Source organism: Morone saxatilis, unplaced genomic scaffold (genome assembly GCF_004916995.1).
Source record: "Morone saxatilis isolate NCDOM2014 unplaced genomic scaffold, NCSU_SB_2.0 Contig2, whole genome shotgun sequence".
NCBI classification, from domain to species: domain Eukaryota; kingdom Metazoa; phylum Chordata; class Actinopteri; family Moronidae; genus Morone; species Morone saxatilis.
In genome coordinates this window covers 14,060,533-14,079,535 of record NW_023339762.1, presented here as the reverse complement: position 1 = coordinate 14,079,535, position 19,003 = coordinate 14,060,533, and the positions used below count along the sequence as shown (strand labels likewise).

Sequence of the window (19,003 nt, the reverse complement as noted above, 5' to 3'; positions counted from 1 at the left end):
AACGGCGGGAAAACACACAAGGGCAGGAAGTAAAGTAGTACAAAAAGACAGGAAGTGAACACATGAAATAATGAATAAATATGAAACAGACTTAACCTGACTGACGACCATAATGATCATGACAAAGTCCTGACATGTTTGTGACAAAGGTGAAGCTGTTGAAATTGAATAAATGTCAGTCATAATCGTTAAAGCTACTATTTTAAAAACCGCTTTTTCAGAGCAGTCCTTCATGTGCTTGTGTTTCTAGGTGACCCATCTCTTTGATAATGGCGGCACTGTGTTCTTTGCTATCTTCATGGCTATTTGGGGTAGGTGGAGACTGTTTTCATTTGTCCCTTTTCCCGATTTTGTGAACACTTGTATTACATCAACTATGTTCCTCAGATGATAAAAACCCTTGTGGAATTGAAATCTATTTATACAATAGTGTGCCAGTGCTCATGCTTCCACTTAACTCCTCCAAACACATTAAGCTTTTCAACCCAGAATTCAACACAGTAAACACTCTGCGGTGCAAATACAAGAGATTTTTACTCTGTAGTACGTTTGTCAGGGAATAAATCATGGCCAGGTTTCTCTGATTGAGCCTCTGCACTTCCAGTGCTGTCCTGATGTAATTAGTCGGATAATTAAACATTTCTCCAGAGGGAGGCTGTATCATTCGGCTGTCAGTGCTGCAGAATTGCACCATGGTAATGGTATATTGCAACTATGGTTCCCACAGCTATAATATGTTTGTAATGAGTTAGAGTGTGAGCATTACTGTGCAGCGGCTGGCCCACATCCATGTTTCTGCCAGTGTGGTAAATAATCACCTGTGCCCAGAGGCATCACTTGGCACATTGTGTTCTGAGTTTGGGCTAAATGAAGGCCAAGGAGAGTGGGAGAGCCGGAGGAGGTCCAGCCAGCCTCACTGACTGAGGTCTGTAGCTCCCAATCCTCCGTGATGGCTTTTGGCAATGTGGGCCAAAGTAGCAGTACTGCGCCACTGAGCGAGTGCACTCCATGTCTGCTGTGTGTGTGTACGAGATAGAGATGAAAAATTGGTTAGCCCAAGGGACTGAATGTAGGCATCTGAAAAGGCTGCTTTTCTCTCTCTTTAAACAAAAGTGGGTCAAGCTATATTAAACTTCAACATCTTTTACAGCAGTGAAAGTTGTTCTGACTGAGGATTCACATTCTGGTCCTTTTTAAAGCCACAGTTTCTTCTTTTTGTGTCCCAAATTCATCTTCATCACTAGAATCGTTTTAAATGGATTTAAAAATAACACATGTAGGGTTGCAACTAACAATTATTTTCATCATCGAATAATCTGCTGATCTTTCTAGCATCAATTAGTCTAAAAAGTAGTAAAAAAATGTCAATAACAGAAAGCCCAAAGTGATGTCAACGAATTGCTTGAATAAATTTTTTTAATTTACGATCAAATTAGACAAGAAATGGAGCCAATTTTGGCAATGTTTGACTCATTTATTAAAATAGTTGACATTTTGTTTGCTGTTAATTGACTAATTAATTAATCAGTGAATAATAGTTGCAGCTCTAAATACATGTGATATGTTCAGATGTATAAAACATTCATAATTCACAAATAAGAGCTGTGTTTAAGGCCGCACAGCACTGATTAAATACTCATGTCATTTTTCATCAGGCGTACTTCCTCCTGCTACAAAATGTGTATCACATGTATGTCTAATGGAAACTGACAAAAGGGCTGAATCAGCAGTATAGTGTTACAGTGTGCGGCCCATCATACATGATTGCACTGCTCTTTTCCACTGATCTGTCACTGTCTTTGCACTATATAAGACACATTTTTCCACATATATTGAACTACATATTGATTCTGAAGTCTGCGTGTCGTGCAGCCGTTATAAATGCCTTTTTTCCCGGGTGTTATGTATCTGTAATAAACCAGAATACAGAAAAGTCTTGACAGAAAAAGATTACAAACATAATTTCTGCTGTTGTGTGCAGCTCAAGTGACAATAGATGCTGGCACAAAGGAAACAATGCCTCCAGACTGAATTCTGCCCACAGAAAGCTTTACTTTTGAAGTCTTTCAACATAAAATGGATCTTGACTGACAAAGACACTATTTGGGGGTGAAACATTGCACAAGTAAAGCCTATTTGCTGTTGCTCTTAACTTCACCACAGAAACGGAGCAGTCTGTGAACTAATGACTGTAATCAGTTTCCATCATGGGCCATGCACGTCACCACAGCCTGTTTCACTCAGGAGATCTGACCATGATATGGTTCTGCCATGTGTCCACAATTAATGGCCCTCTGCAGTCACATGATTATTAATCATACTGTGTGTTACATGTCAAAGTTAATCAATAATATGACTGATTCCTGATCTCTTCTGCAGCCACAGTATTCCTGGAGTTCTGGAAAAGGAGGAGAGCAGAACTGACTTATGACTGGGATCTCATTGATTGGGAGGAGGAAGAGGTACATCAGCAATATCCTCAAATAGATCAGATATCATTTAATATCAATTCTCGTCTACGTTCATGCAGCATGTCTTTGAAATTAGATGATACAAAAAGAAGAGTTATTACTTCATCAGATACACCTGCAGTTCAATAGTTGTTTGTGTGCTGTGAATCAGGAGGAGCTGAGGCCTCAATTTGAAGCCAAGTACTCCAGGGTGGAGAGAGTCAACCCCATCTCTGGCAAGCCCGAGCCTTTCCAGCCCTTCTCAGACAAACTCAGCCGGCTCATGGTGTCTGTGTCCGGAATATTCTTCATGGTAAACCCTTTGATATTTGAATAATCTGCCCTTTTGGGATTCAGGCTCAGAGTGAGCTCACCGTCATTTTGTGTGCCACCTTTGGGGCGATTATGATGTGCCAGCTGTGGCATAACATCCCCCCCTGCTGGATTAAAACTGTAATTAAATAGTGGCCTTTCTGATGGCCTAATTTCTGCTGTTTACTGATTACATTTGAATGATTAGTGTTTTGTTTATCTGAATATTTAATTATTTCTTAATCAATAGGTTGTCCTTTTTATGCTGCACTGTTTGTTCATTATGAGATAAGATAAAACCTCTACAAACCTCTGAAAACTGAAGCGTTTATCTTAACACATATATCATCCCCTCCTCCATGCTTCCCTCTCTCCATAATCTCTGTTTAGATTTCCCTCGTTCTGACAGCCGTGTTTGCTGTGGTGGTTTTCCGTCTCATTGCAATGGAGAAGTTCGCTTCCCTCAACTGGTATTTTGTGAAGAAGAACTGGCAGTTTGCCACCTCTGGCACTGGTGTCTGCATTAACTTTATGATCATCATGTCTCTCAACGTGGTGGGTGTCTGGACAAGCATCATCTGACACGTTTACATTTACTCTCCAACAAATGTTTCATGTAACATTTATTTAAAACTTTGTTCCAAGAAACATCCACAGCCAGAAAGACTTTTGGGTTTTTTTTGCTGAGATTCCTGTTTGCTTCTCTTTCTCATGATCATTACCCTCCTCAACCTTTTCCCTGTTGATGCTTACGAGTACTATCATCTTGTCAGGTGTATGAAAAGGTGGCCTATCTGCTGACAAATTTAGGTGAGTGTTGTCCACATGCTTTATGCATTTATACCTTCATTATCTCTTGCTTCCCAGATGGTTTGCAAGCATTTATTTTCTCCCTCGTCCACCCCACAACCACCTCTTTCTCCCCCCTCAGAGCACCCACGGACAGAGTCTGAGTGGGAGAACAGCTTTGCTCTGAAGATGTTCCTGTTTCAGTTTGTAAATTTGAACAGCTCCACATTTTACATCGCTTTCTTTCTCGGAAGGTAGGCTGGCTGCCATGAACTCTACAGTTCCTGTTTACAGTGAATTTAATGAGAGATTGTGCAGAGATGTTTTGTTTCAAACTCCCATGTTCTGACTGCCAAGACTCCTTCCCTTTTCCCTCTCACTGTAAAGTTCATTTTGGACCTCATGTTTCAGCATTTACAAAATACTGCCTCGACTAGAAATGTAACAAGTTGATCTGACACAATTAGCATCTTTTTTTTCCCTGCTCAGAGTTTATTAGTCTTCCTCTGATTGAATTTCGCAGCTAATGTTGCCAATCTCAATCTGTTCAGGTTTGCAGGCAGGCCTGGAAAATACAATAAACTCTTTAATCGTTGGAGACTGGAGGAGGTGAGTGCAATCACCTTAAGTGGGCCGATCATTGCCTTCTGTTTAAGGATATATTTAGAAATTTCAAAGTAATTCATCTTTTTAATGATTTGTCCGCATATTACCATGTGAATCATTAATCTCCAGCATAATTACTGCGATTTAAAATTTTAATGATTAAAAAACAGAAAGGGTTGAAGTCTGTCCCCGGATTTGTACATGGCTTTGAATTATCGGGCATGAAATATGGATGTCACAGTTTTTTTTTATTTTAAATGTATTTTTCTCAGTGTCACCCGAGCGGCTGTTTGATTGATTTGTGTCTGCAAATGGGAGTCATCATGTTCTTCAAACAAATCTGGAACAACTTCATGGAGCTCGGTTATCCGTAAGTAATATGTTATTATAATCTTGTGGGTGCTCTTTTTATGAACCATTAGAAAAGCCATATTTGTTCCATAATGCTGTAAATTTAAGTGATTGGCATTTTACAAACCTTGTGTAATTTCTGTTAATTCTTTTTTGTTTCTGTGGTTCATTTGCATATGAAAATAATTTTCTCCCTCAAAAACACATCAAATCCTCTTGTGTGGGCCCAAGTAAAAGGGTTCCTGCAGTGCTCATCGCATTGTCAGAAATAATTGCTTTGAGTTGACAGCTAAGCTACTTTTTCAGTTTGCTGCAGAACTGGTGGTCTCGTAGGAAGATGAAGAAAGTAGGTGGTGGAGGGCAGAATGTAGAGAATAAAGCCCAGCTTCCACAGTGGGACAAAGACTGGAATCTGCAGCCGATGAACGCCCATGGACTGGTGGACGAATACCTAGAAATGGGTAAAACATTTTGAAATGTTGTATATGTCTGAAGAGGAGATAAAAATTCAAATTATGGCTGTTAACGTCGTTTGTGCGGACATCCTCTGAAGTCCATCCAAACGGTTCTTTCCTCTGCAGTTCTCCAGTTTGGCTTCACCACCATCTTTGTAGCAGCGTTCCCACTGGCTCCTCTTCTGGCTCTGCTCAACAACATCATTGAGATTCGTCTTGACGCCTACAAGTTTGTCACTCAGTGGAGGAGACCCATGCCTGCTCGCGCCACTGACATAGGTCAGTGTGATCTCTGGCTGCCCCTGCATCTCCTCGGTGTCTCTCACAAAGTGTCGGGTTTATTTTGACCACGGACACTTTCTTCAAACAGTAAAACATTTTGGGAACCAAACATTTTTAATCCTACGGAGATAGACATGTTCCCATATCCTTCTGTACTGCCATATGCTGCACCTCCCTTCCCTCAAACCCACGTCCCAATATGAGTACAAACAGCAACTGCCTTATAATATATGACCAAATGCTTCTTGTGGCATGTTGCCCTGTAATTAAAGGAAGAATCCACCCTGAAACATTCAGAATTCTTCAGCTGTAATTAACACGTTATGTTTCACTGGCAAGAATCAAAGAGCAAAGCTTCTTTGTAGTTTTAAGGTAAGATTATACAGATACAAATCCAATGCAGAAAAGGTATTGACAATAAAGTAGCCTCAATAGACTTAATTGTAATGCAGTTAAAAACAGTTCACAAACAATTTGGGGGGGGCATAATTAAAAGGTAGAATTTTCCTGGGATTGTCTCCTGCTTGATGCACTTTAACTTAAAGGGTTACAAACCATCATACTGAACTCTCATTTTCTGAACTGGTTTGACTGTCAGGTATCTGGCACGGGATTCTCGAAGGTATCGGCGTGCTGGCAGTCATCACCAACGCCTTTGTTATTGCCATCACCTCAGACTACATCCCCCGCTTTGTTTACGCCTTCAAATATGGGCCTTGTGTGGACAAGGGACACCACCATGAGGATGAGTAAGCGCAAAATATAGCAAATTCCTTTTCTTTGTAAAAACTGATGTCTTTGTGCTCTAAAGGACCAGTGTGTAGGATTTAGTGGCAACTAGCGGTGTAGTTGGAGATTAAAATCCCCTCACCTCACCCTCCCGTTCAAAGTGTGTAGGAGAAACTACAGTAGCCATGAAAACCACAAAAGGCTCTATGTAAAGCCAGTGTTTGTTTTTTCATTTCTGGGCTACTGTAGAAGCATAGTAGTCCAACATGGCGGCCTCCATAAATGAGGACCCGCTCCCTCTGTAGATTCTCATTCTAAAGTAACAAAAACAGTTTTTAGTTTCAGGTGATTATAAACTAATGAACACATACCTATGAATAGTATCTTCCATTTTTGCCCAAAGATCCTCCTAAATGTTTCACACTGGATCTTTAATACAGTTTACTGACACGAGTGATGTACAAAGTCGAACAAGAAAAGTCTAAAATAAACAGCTCCCTCTGCTGTTTATAAAAAGTATCACGCTTTATTTTTCATCCCACCGATTGGAGTGTTCACTTATTTGTACCTTTGTATATATTTTTACATTCCTGTCTGGCAGAGTGTCTTGTGTTATGGTCTGATAGCTTCTGTTTTCGCCCTCAGGTGTTTGCGAGGCTACATGAACAGCAGCCTGTCTGTGTTTGAAATGAAAGATGTGAACAGCAGCCAGAACAGATACTGCAGGTACAGAGACTACAGAGCACCGCCATGGAGCCCAGTGCCGTATGAATTCACCCTGCAGTTTTGGCACGTCTTGGCTGCCAGACTGGCCTTCATCATAGTCTTTGAGGTTTGTCAGACTCTTTTTTGTGTGCTTACTGGCAAAACAAGCAGCTAAAACTAAATCCCTGTATGTCTTCTCAAGTCTGTGAAATTACAGGATTTTTGGTAGTTTCATAATTTGTTTTATTTATATTAATTTACGTGCTGCCATTGTGAAATGAAAACCTCACAAGCCCAAACTGGGTGATTCTCATGCTTTAATTGAATCTTGCTGCCACAGTGAGTTGAGAAATTTCACTCAAAACCCACAGAATAATTCCCAGATTACATGGTGGTCTAGCTAAAAAAAGGCACCATATTTCTTCCTCTATCCTTTTCCCTGACAATGCTGCCTTGTGCATTGAATTGTAGAGCGAGGGAAAACTGGCATAACACACACCTATAAAACATTATAGGGCATATAAGGTTCTTTATTGTGGTGCCCACAGTGTTAACCTTTGCGTGCTTATTGAATTATACAGAAAATACTGGCAACTAAAGTGTGTGTGTTCTATGGAAAGTAACTCATGAATTATTAATGGTTTCCTCAGCACCTGGTGTATGGGATCAAGTCCTTCATAGCGTACCTCATTCCGGACATGCCGAAGGATCTCTGCGATCGTATGAGGAGGGAAAAGTACCTGATGCAGGAGATGATGTACGAAGCAGAACTGGAGCACCTGCAGAAGGAGAGAAAGAAGAACGGACGGCGTTATCACCACGAGTGGCCTTAGCTTCACCCCCACGTCTCTACTACACAACGCGTAGCCCTCAACTCACAGGCACAACCTTCCCTGCCTGCTTATTTATGTATTTTAGCTTTGAGAGTCTGGCTTCACTTGGCTGATTCTGTACACCAAAGACACCCTCTAACCAGATCCTCCCCTAAACCTGTCTGGCTCCGGGCTCTGATCCTGGTCACTCCCTCGCCATCTGTTCCACGTCCAGTGTTGGCACTGCTCTTGGTTTCTGGCTCTGACCCCTTTTTTCCGCCCCGCCCAACCCTGCTCCCTCACCTGGCTTCTTCCAGCAGGTTGCCCTTGTCTGTGCCGTGTCATGGCTTCACTGGATAAAACCTGTGCAATTGTAATGTCTACTATGCAGATCAAGGGCTGCAGATCACCACTGTTCACTCTTGGCACCCATCCTGCACGCTCTCTGCGTGTGGCAGCTAGCACCCACCCCCCTCTGCTTTGATTCTGCAGTTTGGTGCAGCTCGCAGCATGGCCGTTGTTTTTCTCCCTTGAGCATCAGCGGAGCCACCGTTCTGCTGGTTATGTGACAGAGCTACTTTGGCATTTAGCGTTTCTTGTTGCAAAAGTGATTCTGGTGATGTGGCTACCAAATACAATGGACACTGTTCTTGCAAAGCAACTGTATATTGCCCTTGAAGCATGCTGATTAATATTTGCGGCCATTTAGTGAACTGCAAAGAAAAAAATAACAAAAATAAAAACAACAGCAATCATCGTGGATGATGTTAACATCTATTCAGTACATTTGACAAAGGATTCTCTATGAAATCATATAAAGTGCATGGTGATATTGTTTTGTACCTTTTGATAGACAAAGCCCCTGTCTTGATGCCTGGTTCACGTCTGTGTCCGTACTCAGTGTGAGCTGTGTGTTAATCTCTGTCTGTGCTACTGCTGAGCTTGACTGTCTTGAGTTGAGGAAATGTGAACTTACTGCGATTTGATTGTGCCTACAATTGTGCTCACCACAATTGTGTCACCAACATCACGTGTGCCTGTTTGTGCTGCACGTGCTTTTTTCAAGTGCAAGAAATATTCTCTCTCCTCGTCCCGTTGTCTTCTGTAAACTCTCTGAACTCTCCTGTACAGATTTGATTTGGATGTGAGTCACACCACAGCACCTATTCGGGTCTCAGCTAATGGCTGTGACGTTGTAATGTGACTCCCATCGTGAACAATGTATACACTTGAATTCAGGAGCTGAAAATCTGCTCTTCCGCCCTGCGCTCGCAGCCTGTTTTTCATTTGCTGTTGGAAGCCCTGAAGCGTGGTTGAAAGTTGGATCACTTAAACATACCTGTGGCTTCGATGTTCAGTTTGCAAAGAACATCCATCCACTGTTCCTCACTTGCAAAGTCCACCAACATACTTCAGTTTTAGCCCTTTGCTAAGCACACGGTCAGCTGTGGTTTCGGCTGCTTTCTGACCTTTATGGATGTGAAACTGAGAAATTGGGTTTTGTTAAATGCAGAGTCATGACATTGCCTTGTGTTGCGGTCAGTTCTGATGTCATGGATTAGAGAACTCAGGAAAACAGGCAGCATGAGCGACACATTCATCTGTGCGGCTGAGTCAGAATCATAATCATTTCCTGTTTCATTCATGTCGAGATGGAGAGTTGTGGAGTGTGTGGAGTAAACAGCATTAATGAGGGCGTTTTGTAATTTGTTGGCGATGAGAACTTTAACGTTAGCCCAGGAGTGTCAGTACAGGTCATGTTGATCATATGATGGTAAATAAGATTTAGAGTTAACCACATTATGCACAGTAAATATGAAAGTTAAACCAATCTAACAACTGAAGATAAATAATATTGCTACCCTGAAGGCATTGCACACTAAACACTGAAAACCGTATTTATCATTTTAAAACAACACATGTTACGATATATGTTTTTATACTTTTTATTTCGTGTTATCAGTATGAGTTCACCTGTTTTCATCCTCAGATAGGCAAAGTAACGTCCACATTTCTCAGGTGTCCTCTGAATGTTTGCAGATGATCAACTTTTTATCATATTTTCTATGATACAGTCAAAGGATCCTGCTTTTTTAGATTATATATTTTTGCACTGCAGTGCATTTGCATGACTATAATGCACACTCACAGTTAAAAGCATGTTTTAGGTTTTTTTTGCATAATCACAGTAAGTATATCAGAGTAGATCAGAAACCATGAAATACAGTTACGCAGTTTATTATGTGATGTGGATTGATGGTTAAGAAGTAATTGATCATAATCATTTCATTCACGAGAGAGAGATATTTGTTTTTAAATCTTGTTCCACTACTTAGAAAACTAGTCCAGGTTTTCAGAATATCTTCCCAGCTATGTGAACATTGAAAATCTATGCATGTTGTTATCCTTGAGTGCTACATTTATTTTGAACAGATGCAAATGTAAATGTACTGGTACATTTGTACTGTAGAGTATGCATGACCTAAAGTCTGCTTTGAGCAGAGCTAACTTCTGTAAAGTTGTTAACGGCGTCTTAAACATATCACCTCCCTTTTTCAGTGTTGATCATTTTTGAAGGTCCGGAAAAAGACATCATGTTTCTTGGTGTGGCAGACTTTTATACTGTAAGAATATTTTCTAAATAATATCTTGGACTCCAGACTGGTTTATATAATCTGGCCTGGACTGAATTTCAACAAGAGTCTGAGTCTCATGTGAATCCTCAAATTTGCTCCGTGCGAAGACTCAACTGGGAATTAGAATTATGTTCACCACCTAACAGCTGACGTGTTTAACCTGATGGTATCGGAGTAATTTTATTAATGAATATACATGACCTTGGATGTTTGACTTGCCCAGCTACTAATTATTTCTGGATGGATCTTTTTTCTGCTATCTTCTCCTCTCTTAAGTGCATCGGTTCACCTTCTCACTAATTCAAATGCTGCACAGTGGTGGAATAGGTGTTTCTCATGCCTTCTACTGTTGGCAATAGCACAATATGGGTATTGCATAATAAGTAATAATGGCGTAACCTTGCACATTTCTGAAAACATAGCAGTCTAAAGGGGGATTAAGCTTTCTGTTCTGTGCTATGCCTCCTAATAGGATTGTGCTTGAGCAAGTGATGTACTTGACGTGGAAGCACAGTGACGTTAGACCATAGATTTAACTGTACAGTAGGATGGTTCAGTCGTGACATGAAGTGTATCAATAACATTGTTTACTTCGTTCCTGTTTACATGTAAAAACATATTGAGATGTATAAAAATAATGTAACATAAAAATAATTTGGATATCACTCTTTTCTGTAATAAATCATGGATTGTATCTTTTAAATCAAATCTGCTCTCTTTGTTTGTGTTACTCTTATAAAACAGCAGAGAAACAGCAGCTCTAGCTAATATCATCTTCCTGACTATCCAAGTTTAACTAAATCTGCTTGTGGAACAAACCAGAGCACAGAGATTGTTTTCTTTTTTCCTCTCCGCTATTATCACAAACCACAAATCTTCTTGCCAGAGAGTGTTCATATAACATATTGTTAAAAAGATTGTATTTCTATCGCAAAGCCTGTGTTGAGTAGGATTTTCCCACTACTTTATGACTGTTTACTGCCGCTGCTGCTCTGCCTTCACTTTTAACTGCTTTTCCGTTCATGTCATGTCTGTTAATACTGGCCCTCATTTTTTACAGCAAAGTCTAAACACTCCAGAAGAAACACGCAAAGGTCTGGTTGACTTTGCTCTCTGGTGACAGACGTTTAATACTTTTATTATTTCCTGTAGTCTGTCTTTCTGTTGGATGCCCACAAGATATTTCCTTTCACCTCTTTAACCAACAGACGTTACATACTGGCATAAAAAACGGTGGTTTCACATTCTCACTACTGCTGGCTCATACAGTAAAAGTTCAGAAATGAATTTCTGCATTTTTATCTTGTACTGCTCCCCCTCCATATAAAGGGCAGTAGACAACTTTGAAAAGCTTTAAAGGGGATGCCGAAGATCTGTAGGCAGTCTATGCGAAACAGATGGAGGCAAAACACAACAAAAACCCCAGTAGATTATAGGTGCAGCATCACAGCAATGTGCCTCTTTCTCTCCTACAGTGACGGAAAAAGTACACTTTCCTTAAGTAAAAGCAACAATACAACAATGTAGAAATACTACATTACAAATGCAAATCCTGCATTCAAGTACAGAAGTATTAACATGCTGCTCAAAGTGACAAAACGAGCCACTGTGACTGATATTATCTTATATGTTTCCACTCATTTTGTGACATATTGGATCATTCTTCATCACTTCAGGAGGGGAAATAACTTTTGGACACATTGTTTTTTCAAGAGATCACAAGCAAAAAAGTTTGAGAACTTCTGCTTACATTTTTTTTCAATGCATTATATTATATAACCGTAATATTTTGTGTGTTTGTATGTGGAATCATAATATATAAGGTAACAACAGCTGTTAAACAAATGCAGTGGAGTAAGAAGTACAATATTACCCTCTGGAGTATAAGGTATTGTAGCAAAAATAATAACAACAGATAAAGTGAAACATTGGACTAAAATTAAAGATGCACTGTGGAGTTTCCATTTCCGTTAACATTTAGTGTCACCAAAACACAATGTGTGTATGTTTGAGATCCATCAAATGTGTTGAATTAAAAGATCAAAAATTTGTAGAGCAGATTTTTTAAGTCTGCTTTGTTTACATCCCTGGTTACCAGCTAGCAGTCCTCTTCATTACTGCCTTTGTTGGCTTATTGCAGCAGTTTCTTGCTGAGGAACAGGGGAATAGTGTGACGCCATCGGCAGGAATATGTACTGTGTGCATAGTAACAAACCAAATGGGGACCCTCACCTGAAATCATTCTTCCATATGCAAGTGGCCAGAAATTGATTTGGCACAAAAACAAACTGATGTTAGGAAATGTCTAGTGAAAAAGGGAGGCAAAAAGTATCGTCTCTCTACAAAAAGAATCATGCTCTCGTTCAATGCAAAATGTATTCTCCAGCTCAGTTTGCGCATAGTTGCAGAAGTTGGGGGCTTTCTGCAGGGCACCAAGGTTAAACCTGTGGATCTGTCTACCCATAGAACAGCAACAGTGTTACTCACATTGTGAGCAGAGTAATTTTCCATAGCGGACATAACTCCAACCACAACCTCAAACATCAGTTATGTTAACCACTCTCCCTCTCGTAGAGACTGCAGACATTAGTTCTTGGTCTCTAAGAGCACCTCCAGCTTCGTACAGCACAGATTTACAGTGCAGGTTAGGAAGGTAATCAGTGTGCCCATAAATCCAACAGCACTGAGGCGTGAACAGGACAGGGAGCCAAGGATGACCAGCAGGGGACGAAAGAGTCACAACACTGATGTGCACAAATCATCAGAGGACTCTAGCTGTGTGCAGGAACATTACAGAAGGAGGCGTTCACTCTTCTATAACCTGTATTGAATGCGATCTGTTATATGGGTGGAAAGTATCTGTTTTCACAAACATACATGACAGAATATGTATAATGAAAATATCTTCCACTGATTTGATTTCGGTAGTTAATCTTTATCCAGGGCTGGCAGACATCTGTGGTCCCCAGAGGTTGAACCCCACTGACTTTGTTGATCCCCTTTTCCTGTAGCGCCACCATGAGGTTGACATTTGATGTTCTGATTGAAATGTCCTGACAACTAGAGGATGGATTAAGTCCCATCAGCCTCAGCTGTACTTTATGTTTAGTTAATTAGAAAATGTAAGCATATTATCATTAAACTGAGATGGTGAACATAGTAATCATGTATATCTGCTTAACATCAGCATGTTAGCATTGTCATTGTGAGCATGTTGGTATGCTCATGTTATTGGTCGGAGGAGGACTGCTGGTACCTAAGTGAAGTCTCGTAGAGGCAGATGTCTGTAGACTCTTGTCAAGTCTTCTTAAGTTATTACACTTTCAAAAATGCATCCCTGTTCACAGGCTGTCAGCATATGTTATCAATTCTTACTTACTGAGTGCTGAGATCAATCGGAGAAGAGTTTTAAACATTTGAACTGACCTCACGCCTGGGAAAGCCTTGTTACTTAAAGGACCTGTGTGTAAGATTTACTGTTATCTACTGGTGAAGTTGCAGATTGCAACCAACTGAATACTAATAATAATGTAATTTATTCTTTTCTTCGTTTTACTAATTTATTTTTATGCATGTGTGTGAAGCACTTTGTAACTGTGTGTCTTTAAACGTGTTATATAAATAAAGCTTTACTTACTTAATTACTTAATATATGTGTGTTTTCGTTACCTTAGAATGAGACATTTTTGTCTACAGACTGAGCGGGTCCCTTTTCACTGAGGCTGCCATGTTGAACCGGCATGTTCCTACAGTAGCCTAGAATGGACAAACCAAACACTGGCACTAGGGCCTTTTGTTTTTTTTGCGGCCAGCGTAGTTTCTCCTACATACTTGGAAGGCAAGCAGTATTCAGTTAGTTGCAATCCTACATACAGGTCCTTTAAATCATAAACTGTTGATGTAGGTAAATCGTGTTATTTCAAGATGACTGCCCCCCAAATAAATACATTTTGAAGAATGCAACTGATCCATTTCGAGCGATAAAATGTAATAAAATTCTAAAAAATTTTATATAATGCATTTTGCACAACAGCTGGTGAAGATAACAGTACAGCAGGCATGATGGGGGTGAGAAAGAGGGGTGAGATTCAGATATGAGGCAAGCAGTCGTAACAGATGAGTTGACCTGAGTAAAGCCCTCCTGCACTGAGAAGCAGCAGCCGTGAGGTACTTTGCAAAGCAGGAAGAACTAACACCTGTAGTCAAATAAAAAACCTGCAATCAAAGGAAATAACTGGAATAACTGGTTTGATTCATTCGACACAAACTAGACATAAAAACTCTAATTATCATCACCATCATTGCTATTTTTAGTCGTTGTTGTAGTAATAGTGTAATGAACAGTAAATGTGTGCTGCCGTATGTTAGAACAGGAAAAATTAAGCAATTATGCCTAATTTATGCACACGCCTTTGTAACAATTTTAATTTTGGGCATCAGTGCCACTGAAGAGCAGGATGCTCCAGTGTTAACACCTGCAAGTAGATCCACCATCTTGTCCTCACATTGGTGTTTGCTTGGTGTCTTGCTGGTTTATGTTTGTGCTGGTTTATGTCAGTGCAGATTCATCTGTAAATAGCATTATGTCAGTTTTGTGTTTACATAAATGTTTTTTAGTCCACGTGCTGGTAATGCTGGATAAATTACATGCCACAAAGTCCTGATACTTTCCTGATCCCAGAGTTGAGAAATCCCCCAAAACTAATTCTATTACAAACAGTCTTGGAAACCTGGAAACTTTCCTTGGAAATTTGTTGCTGTGGCAGGACCGGGCGAGATATTAGAGCAGACAACAAGTCCGAGTAACCTAATCCTGAGAAGTGATCCTCCTCAACTATTAGCATTTTTTTTATGTACTTTTATGTTAATGTCAGTCGAAGAGAAGAGTTGGGATCCAAGGCTTTACTCTGCAAGCCTTTTTGGTGTTTGGCTGTTTTCACTATTTGTTAAATAATTGTTAAAATATCAGATTCCAGTGTGAAGAGGTCGCAGTGCTGAAGTGATAAATGTCGATCTGGAGTTAAAATAAAAGTCATGTGATTTCTGAATGGACTGTATCTGATTTGCAGCAAATGTAAAAGAGGCCAAATCCAATTTTTAATATATCAGATTCCATGTGATTCGTACTATTCACACTGTAATGAAAGAATCAAATCTGAGTCACATATGAGCAAAATAATCAGATTTGTGCCACTCAGTGCACTGCAGTGTGAATGTGGTAGTTAGATATCCAGTAGTTACATTTTAAGTGCTCCCACTTTCCAGAAGGTTTGTGACATTATTGCTTTTAAACAATGGTGAGTGTGTGGGCTGTGTCATCATTCAGCTGTGGGTTATATGTGTAGGAAGAGAGAGAGAACATACTGACAGTGATTATAATACTACAGTAGGTGAAAGATAGCACAAAATGATATGTCTTGAGGCTGTATTGCATTATAGTCTACTGAGGTTTCTGACAGTGGAGAAATTACTTCCTCTGCTTCAGTGGGGTTTTTCTTCTGATTGTTGAACATCTGCGCAGAATATAAATCTTAACAAAAGCCTTTTCTCTTTGGAATAATAACCAGAGATGATTGTAATAGATGTATTTTTTGATACTCAATCTCAATTACAACTGCTGGAAACACCCTTATGTGAAGTGACGTGTCTGTATTGGGCAAGTTACAAGAATATCTACAAGAATAAAACAATATAATGCTTGTACATTTCGATTATTTCATTTTTTGTTGTCAGACGAGACTGAAAAGTGCCACAAAGGGATAATTTATAAAGAACCTTGTGTTTTAGCTCTTTACTCCTGAACCAGAATGCATTTAATTTTTCCTTGAATTTATTATTCTACAAATCTATTTCTACCTAAACAGACTCCTATGTTTCTAGTTAGATCTTCACTAAATCTGGCAGCCAATGGTATTTGGCTGAATATTGAAACGGTTATTTATTTTGGGGTTGTTTTGTTTTGTTTTTTGTATTTTGTATTTACAGCTGCGCACAGCTGGTAAATAGCTAAATTGACAAAACTGACACATCTCTAGAATATATTCTGAAATTGCAGCAAGTGGACATGTCACAGCATGCAATCCTTAAAATTTAGCATTGTGTGGCGCTACAGCAACATGATTCATCTACAATCACCGTTTGACTCAATATTTCCAGACAGCATTTACAGCAAGAATAATATATAATAATATCGAAAACAGAGTAAATTATCAAAATAAAAGTAATATGAGAGGTTTGTACAGAGGTTTGTGCTCTCTGGTTGCTTTTTATAAATAAATTGATTGTTGATTAGAAAGAGGTAGATGTCTGAATTCATCTAAGACTTTGTTTTAATAAAGCACTGCATAAGTAAACCTTCTTGCTTCACTGCTATTAACAGAATTATCAAATCGAAATAATCCTTTTGACACTGTGATGAGCACGAGGTCGTTAAGATTCACTGTGAGAGTGTTAATCAGCTGCCAGTCTCTGCAGCCTCCCACACAGCCTGCAGGACCTTGAGCGCTGCTGTGGAGGAAACCCATCAACACCACGTATGCTGGAAGTCAGACAGAGTTGGAGTTTTGGAGAGAAAGTCGGTCTATAATGATGTTATACTAATGCTAAATGCGTGACATTCATGGTTTTTGCATTCATTTGAATGGCCAGGATAATTTATAGCATATTTAATAGTTGTTAACATTTTAGACAAATTATATAACCTTTTAGTGGATAAAACAGCTAAAAAACAATGCGAAACCTCTTTCCTACCGTAAATACCAGTGCACACATGTAGATCTCAGTAAAAAAAAAGCTAAAACTAATTGTTTTCATTATGCTAGATTTTAGGGTTGCTGCAGCCCCCTAAGCATCCCTGCTTCCAGCGCCATCTGAAAGGCAATCAATCCAAACTACAGCCTTTAGGCCTCCATACACACACACACACACACACACACACACACAGAAGAGGATCAACAAGAACATCCCTCCAAATTCTACTAAATTATATTTGTTGTTACATCTGTTGCTACATCTGCTTTCAGCCAGCTTCACCCTGAGCTCTGCTTTGGAGCGTTGGTCAGTTTACTTTATTATCTAGTGTTTGTGTTGAGTGACGCTGTATTTATTCAGGTGTTTTACTTAAGAAGAAACAGAGAAAGCGTGCATGCCGAGAAGCCTCAAGCTGTCCTCGCTTGTGTCCTTTATTCAACAGTGATTTTCAAACAAACAAAAAGCTCTACACTGGTGACCCAAAGTTAAAGTTGATGGGAAGTACAAAACATGTGCATCTATGAGGTTTTCCCACACTAGTTCTAAAGTGCAACTGGAAAACATTTCCACAACTTTATACTAAATGTTATGACTGTGTTACTGAGGTGCAACAGTGACACAGATCTCTCATGAGCTACTGTTGGGTCATGACTCAGACTTTCAAAATAAAGGCAATAAAAGCTGCAAACTGTGTTCGTGTATAGAGTCCCAACAATGTAAGTCAGCCAGCAAAGATCAAAAGAAAATGATCACAGAGAGAGAATTTTCACTCGACTCTTCAGCTCATCTCTGAGGAGCATTTTAACGTCTTTCAGCTCATTGTTTTGGTTTTCTTGCCTGCAGCGATACTGCTTTGGTTCAGTCTTGCTTCTCTAGTCAGTGGCATTTCCAGCCACAGCAGGCAGCTGTTTCTAGTGAAAAAAAACCCTCTGGGAAAGGTCCATTTTCCCTTTGACCAGTTTTTGCGCTTTTTCCTGCCTGCACAATGTCTCAGTTTTGTTTTCTGACTGCCAACTTGTTACTGACCTGTATCCTATTAACAAAGTGAATCCTGCTTTTACAGCCTGTCTGTGGTGTACAACTCCTGTATGTAGTATATTAAATACTAGTTATTATCAGTATGGTCAATATGACATTTAGTTTATGATTAGATCTTTCATACTATTCCCAAAATGTCTGTGTCTCTTCACTGTTGTATAGAAACCGACTCACTTCCCCCCATTACTCTAAATGCTATGAAATACATACAGTATCAAACAGCCATTTCCAGCTCTGTGTTTACAGCCTGCCATATGTTTCTAGTTTCTGTGCGTTTTTCTGACATGCTGAGAGCCGTATTGGAGACCACCCTGAGATGATGTAATTACCCAAGACAGGATGTGCAATAGAGGGGATCGTAGCCCAGGGGACTCTCCCTCAGTGCAGTAATGTAATCACCTGACTGAAGTCATCAGAGTGAGCTCTAACTACACTTGCACAGTCTGGAAACCTTATAGAATCATCCTGTTGAAATTCATTACATTTATTGTTAGAAATGATTCCTCCTATTTCCTGTGTGTATGACAAAGAAACAACAGTATGTGCTCACGTTTTTGAATTTGTTAATAACTAAAATTTAATTATTTTTTCCAGTTAAATCTTAGCTGAATGTCAAAGGTCGTCTGAGTTGATTGGGGGGTTAGTGTGACAACGCCCATTCTTTAGGGCACTGGTTCCCAACCTTTTTCTATCATTTAGTAAATGATGACCCCTCACTGAGTGTCTTATTATATAGATATTTATATTACATATTTACATATTTTATATTAAAAACTGTACAATGAACCCATAGTGAACTCAGTAACTGCAAGAAGTTTGTGTAAAAAGTAAGATTTGGATTAATTTTGAGCAGATTATTTTCTGCTTAGGGAACTTTGTCTTATGTATTATGTATTTTTTAAACTTGTTTAACCATCATACAGACTTAATAGGCTTCTATTTTTGACTAATTCAAAGTTTTCTTGCAGTTTACCTTACATTTACCTTTCTTCACAGAAGTGAACCAAATGCTGAGATATATCTTGACTTAAAGGTGTGTTGATATCTTAAAAACATAGACAAACTGTCTATGTTTTTAAGATATCAAC

The 19,003-nt window shown here is 39.5% G+C and overlaps 1 protein-coding gene across 2 annotated transcripts in view; it reads left to right on the top strand.

The window, feature by feature from the left end:
- ano3 (anoctamin 3) overlaps positions 1-10,809 on the top strand; it is a 33,767-nt gene extending 22,958 nt beyond the window's left edge. Inside the window, exons 13-25 of one of the 2 annotated variants that reach the window (XM_035664975.1) lie at positions 251-311; positions 2,380-2,462; positions 2,623-2,763; positions 3,153-3,317; positions 3,536-3,572; positions 3,694-3,805; positions 4,103-4,160; positions 4,430-4,527; positions 4,815-4,969; positions 5,090-5,242; positions 5,844-5,994; positions 6,620-6,806; positions 7,330-10,809. In XM_035664975.1, coding sequence (XP_035520868.1) covers positions 251-311; positions 2,380-2,462; positions 2,623-2,763; positions 3,153-3,317; positions 3,536-3,572; positions 3,694-3,805; positions 4,103-4,160; positions 4,430-4,527; positions 4,815-4,969; positions 5,090-5,242; positions 5,844-5,994; positions 6,620-6,806; positions 7,330-7,512 — 1,584 coding nt within the window. In that variant the 3' untranslated portion in view covers positions 7,513-10,809. The remainder of the gene's footprint in view (positions 1-250; positions 312-2,379; positions 2,463-2,622; positions 2,764-3,152; positions 3,318-3,535; positions 3,573-3,693; positions 3,806-4,102; positions 4,161-4,429; positions 4,528-4,814; positions 4,970-5,089; positions 5,243-5,843; positions 5,995-6,619; positions 6,807-7,329) is intronic. The other variant, XM_035664976.1, reaches the window with a different exon arrangement.
- Positions 10,810-19,003: the final 8,194 nt, after the last annotated feature.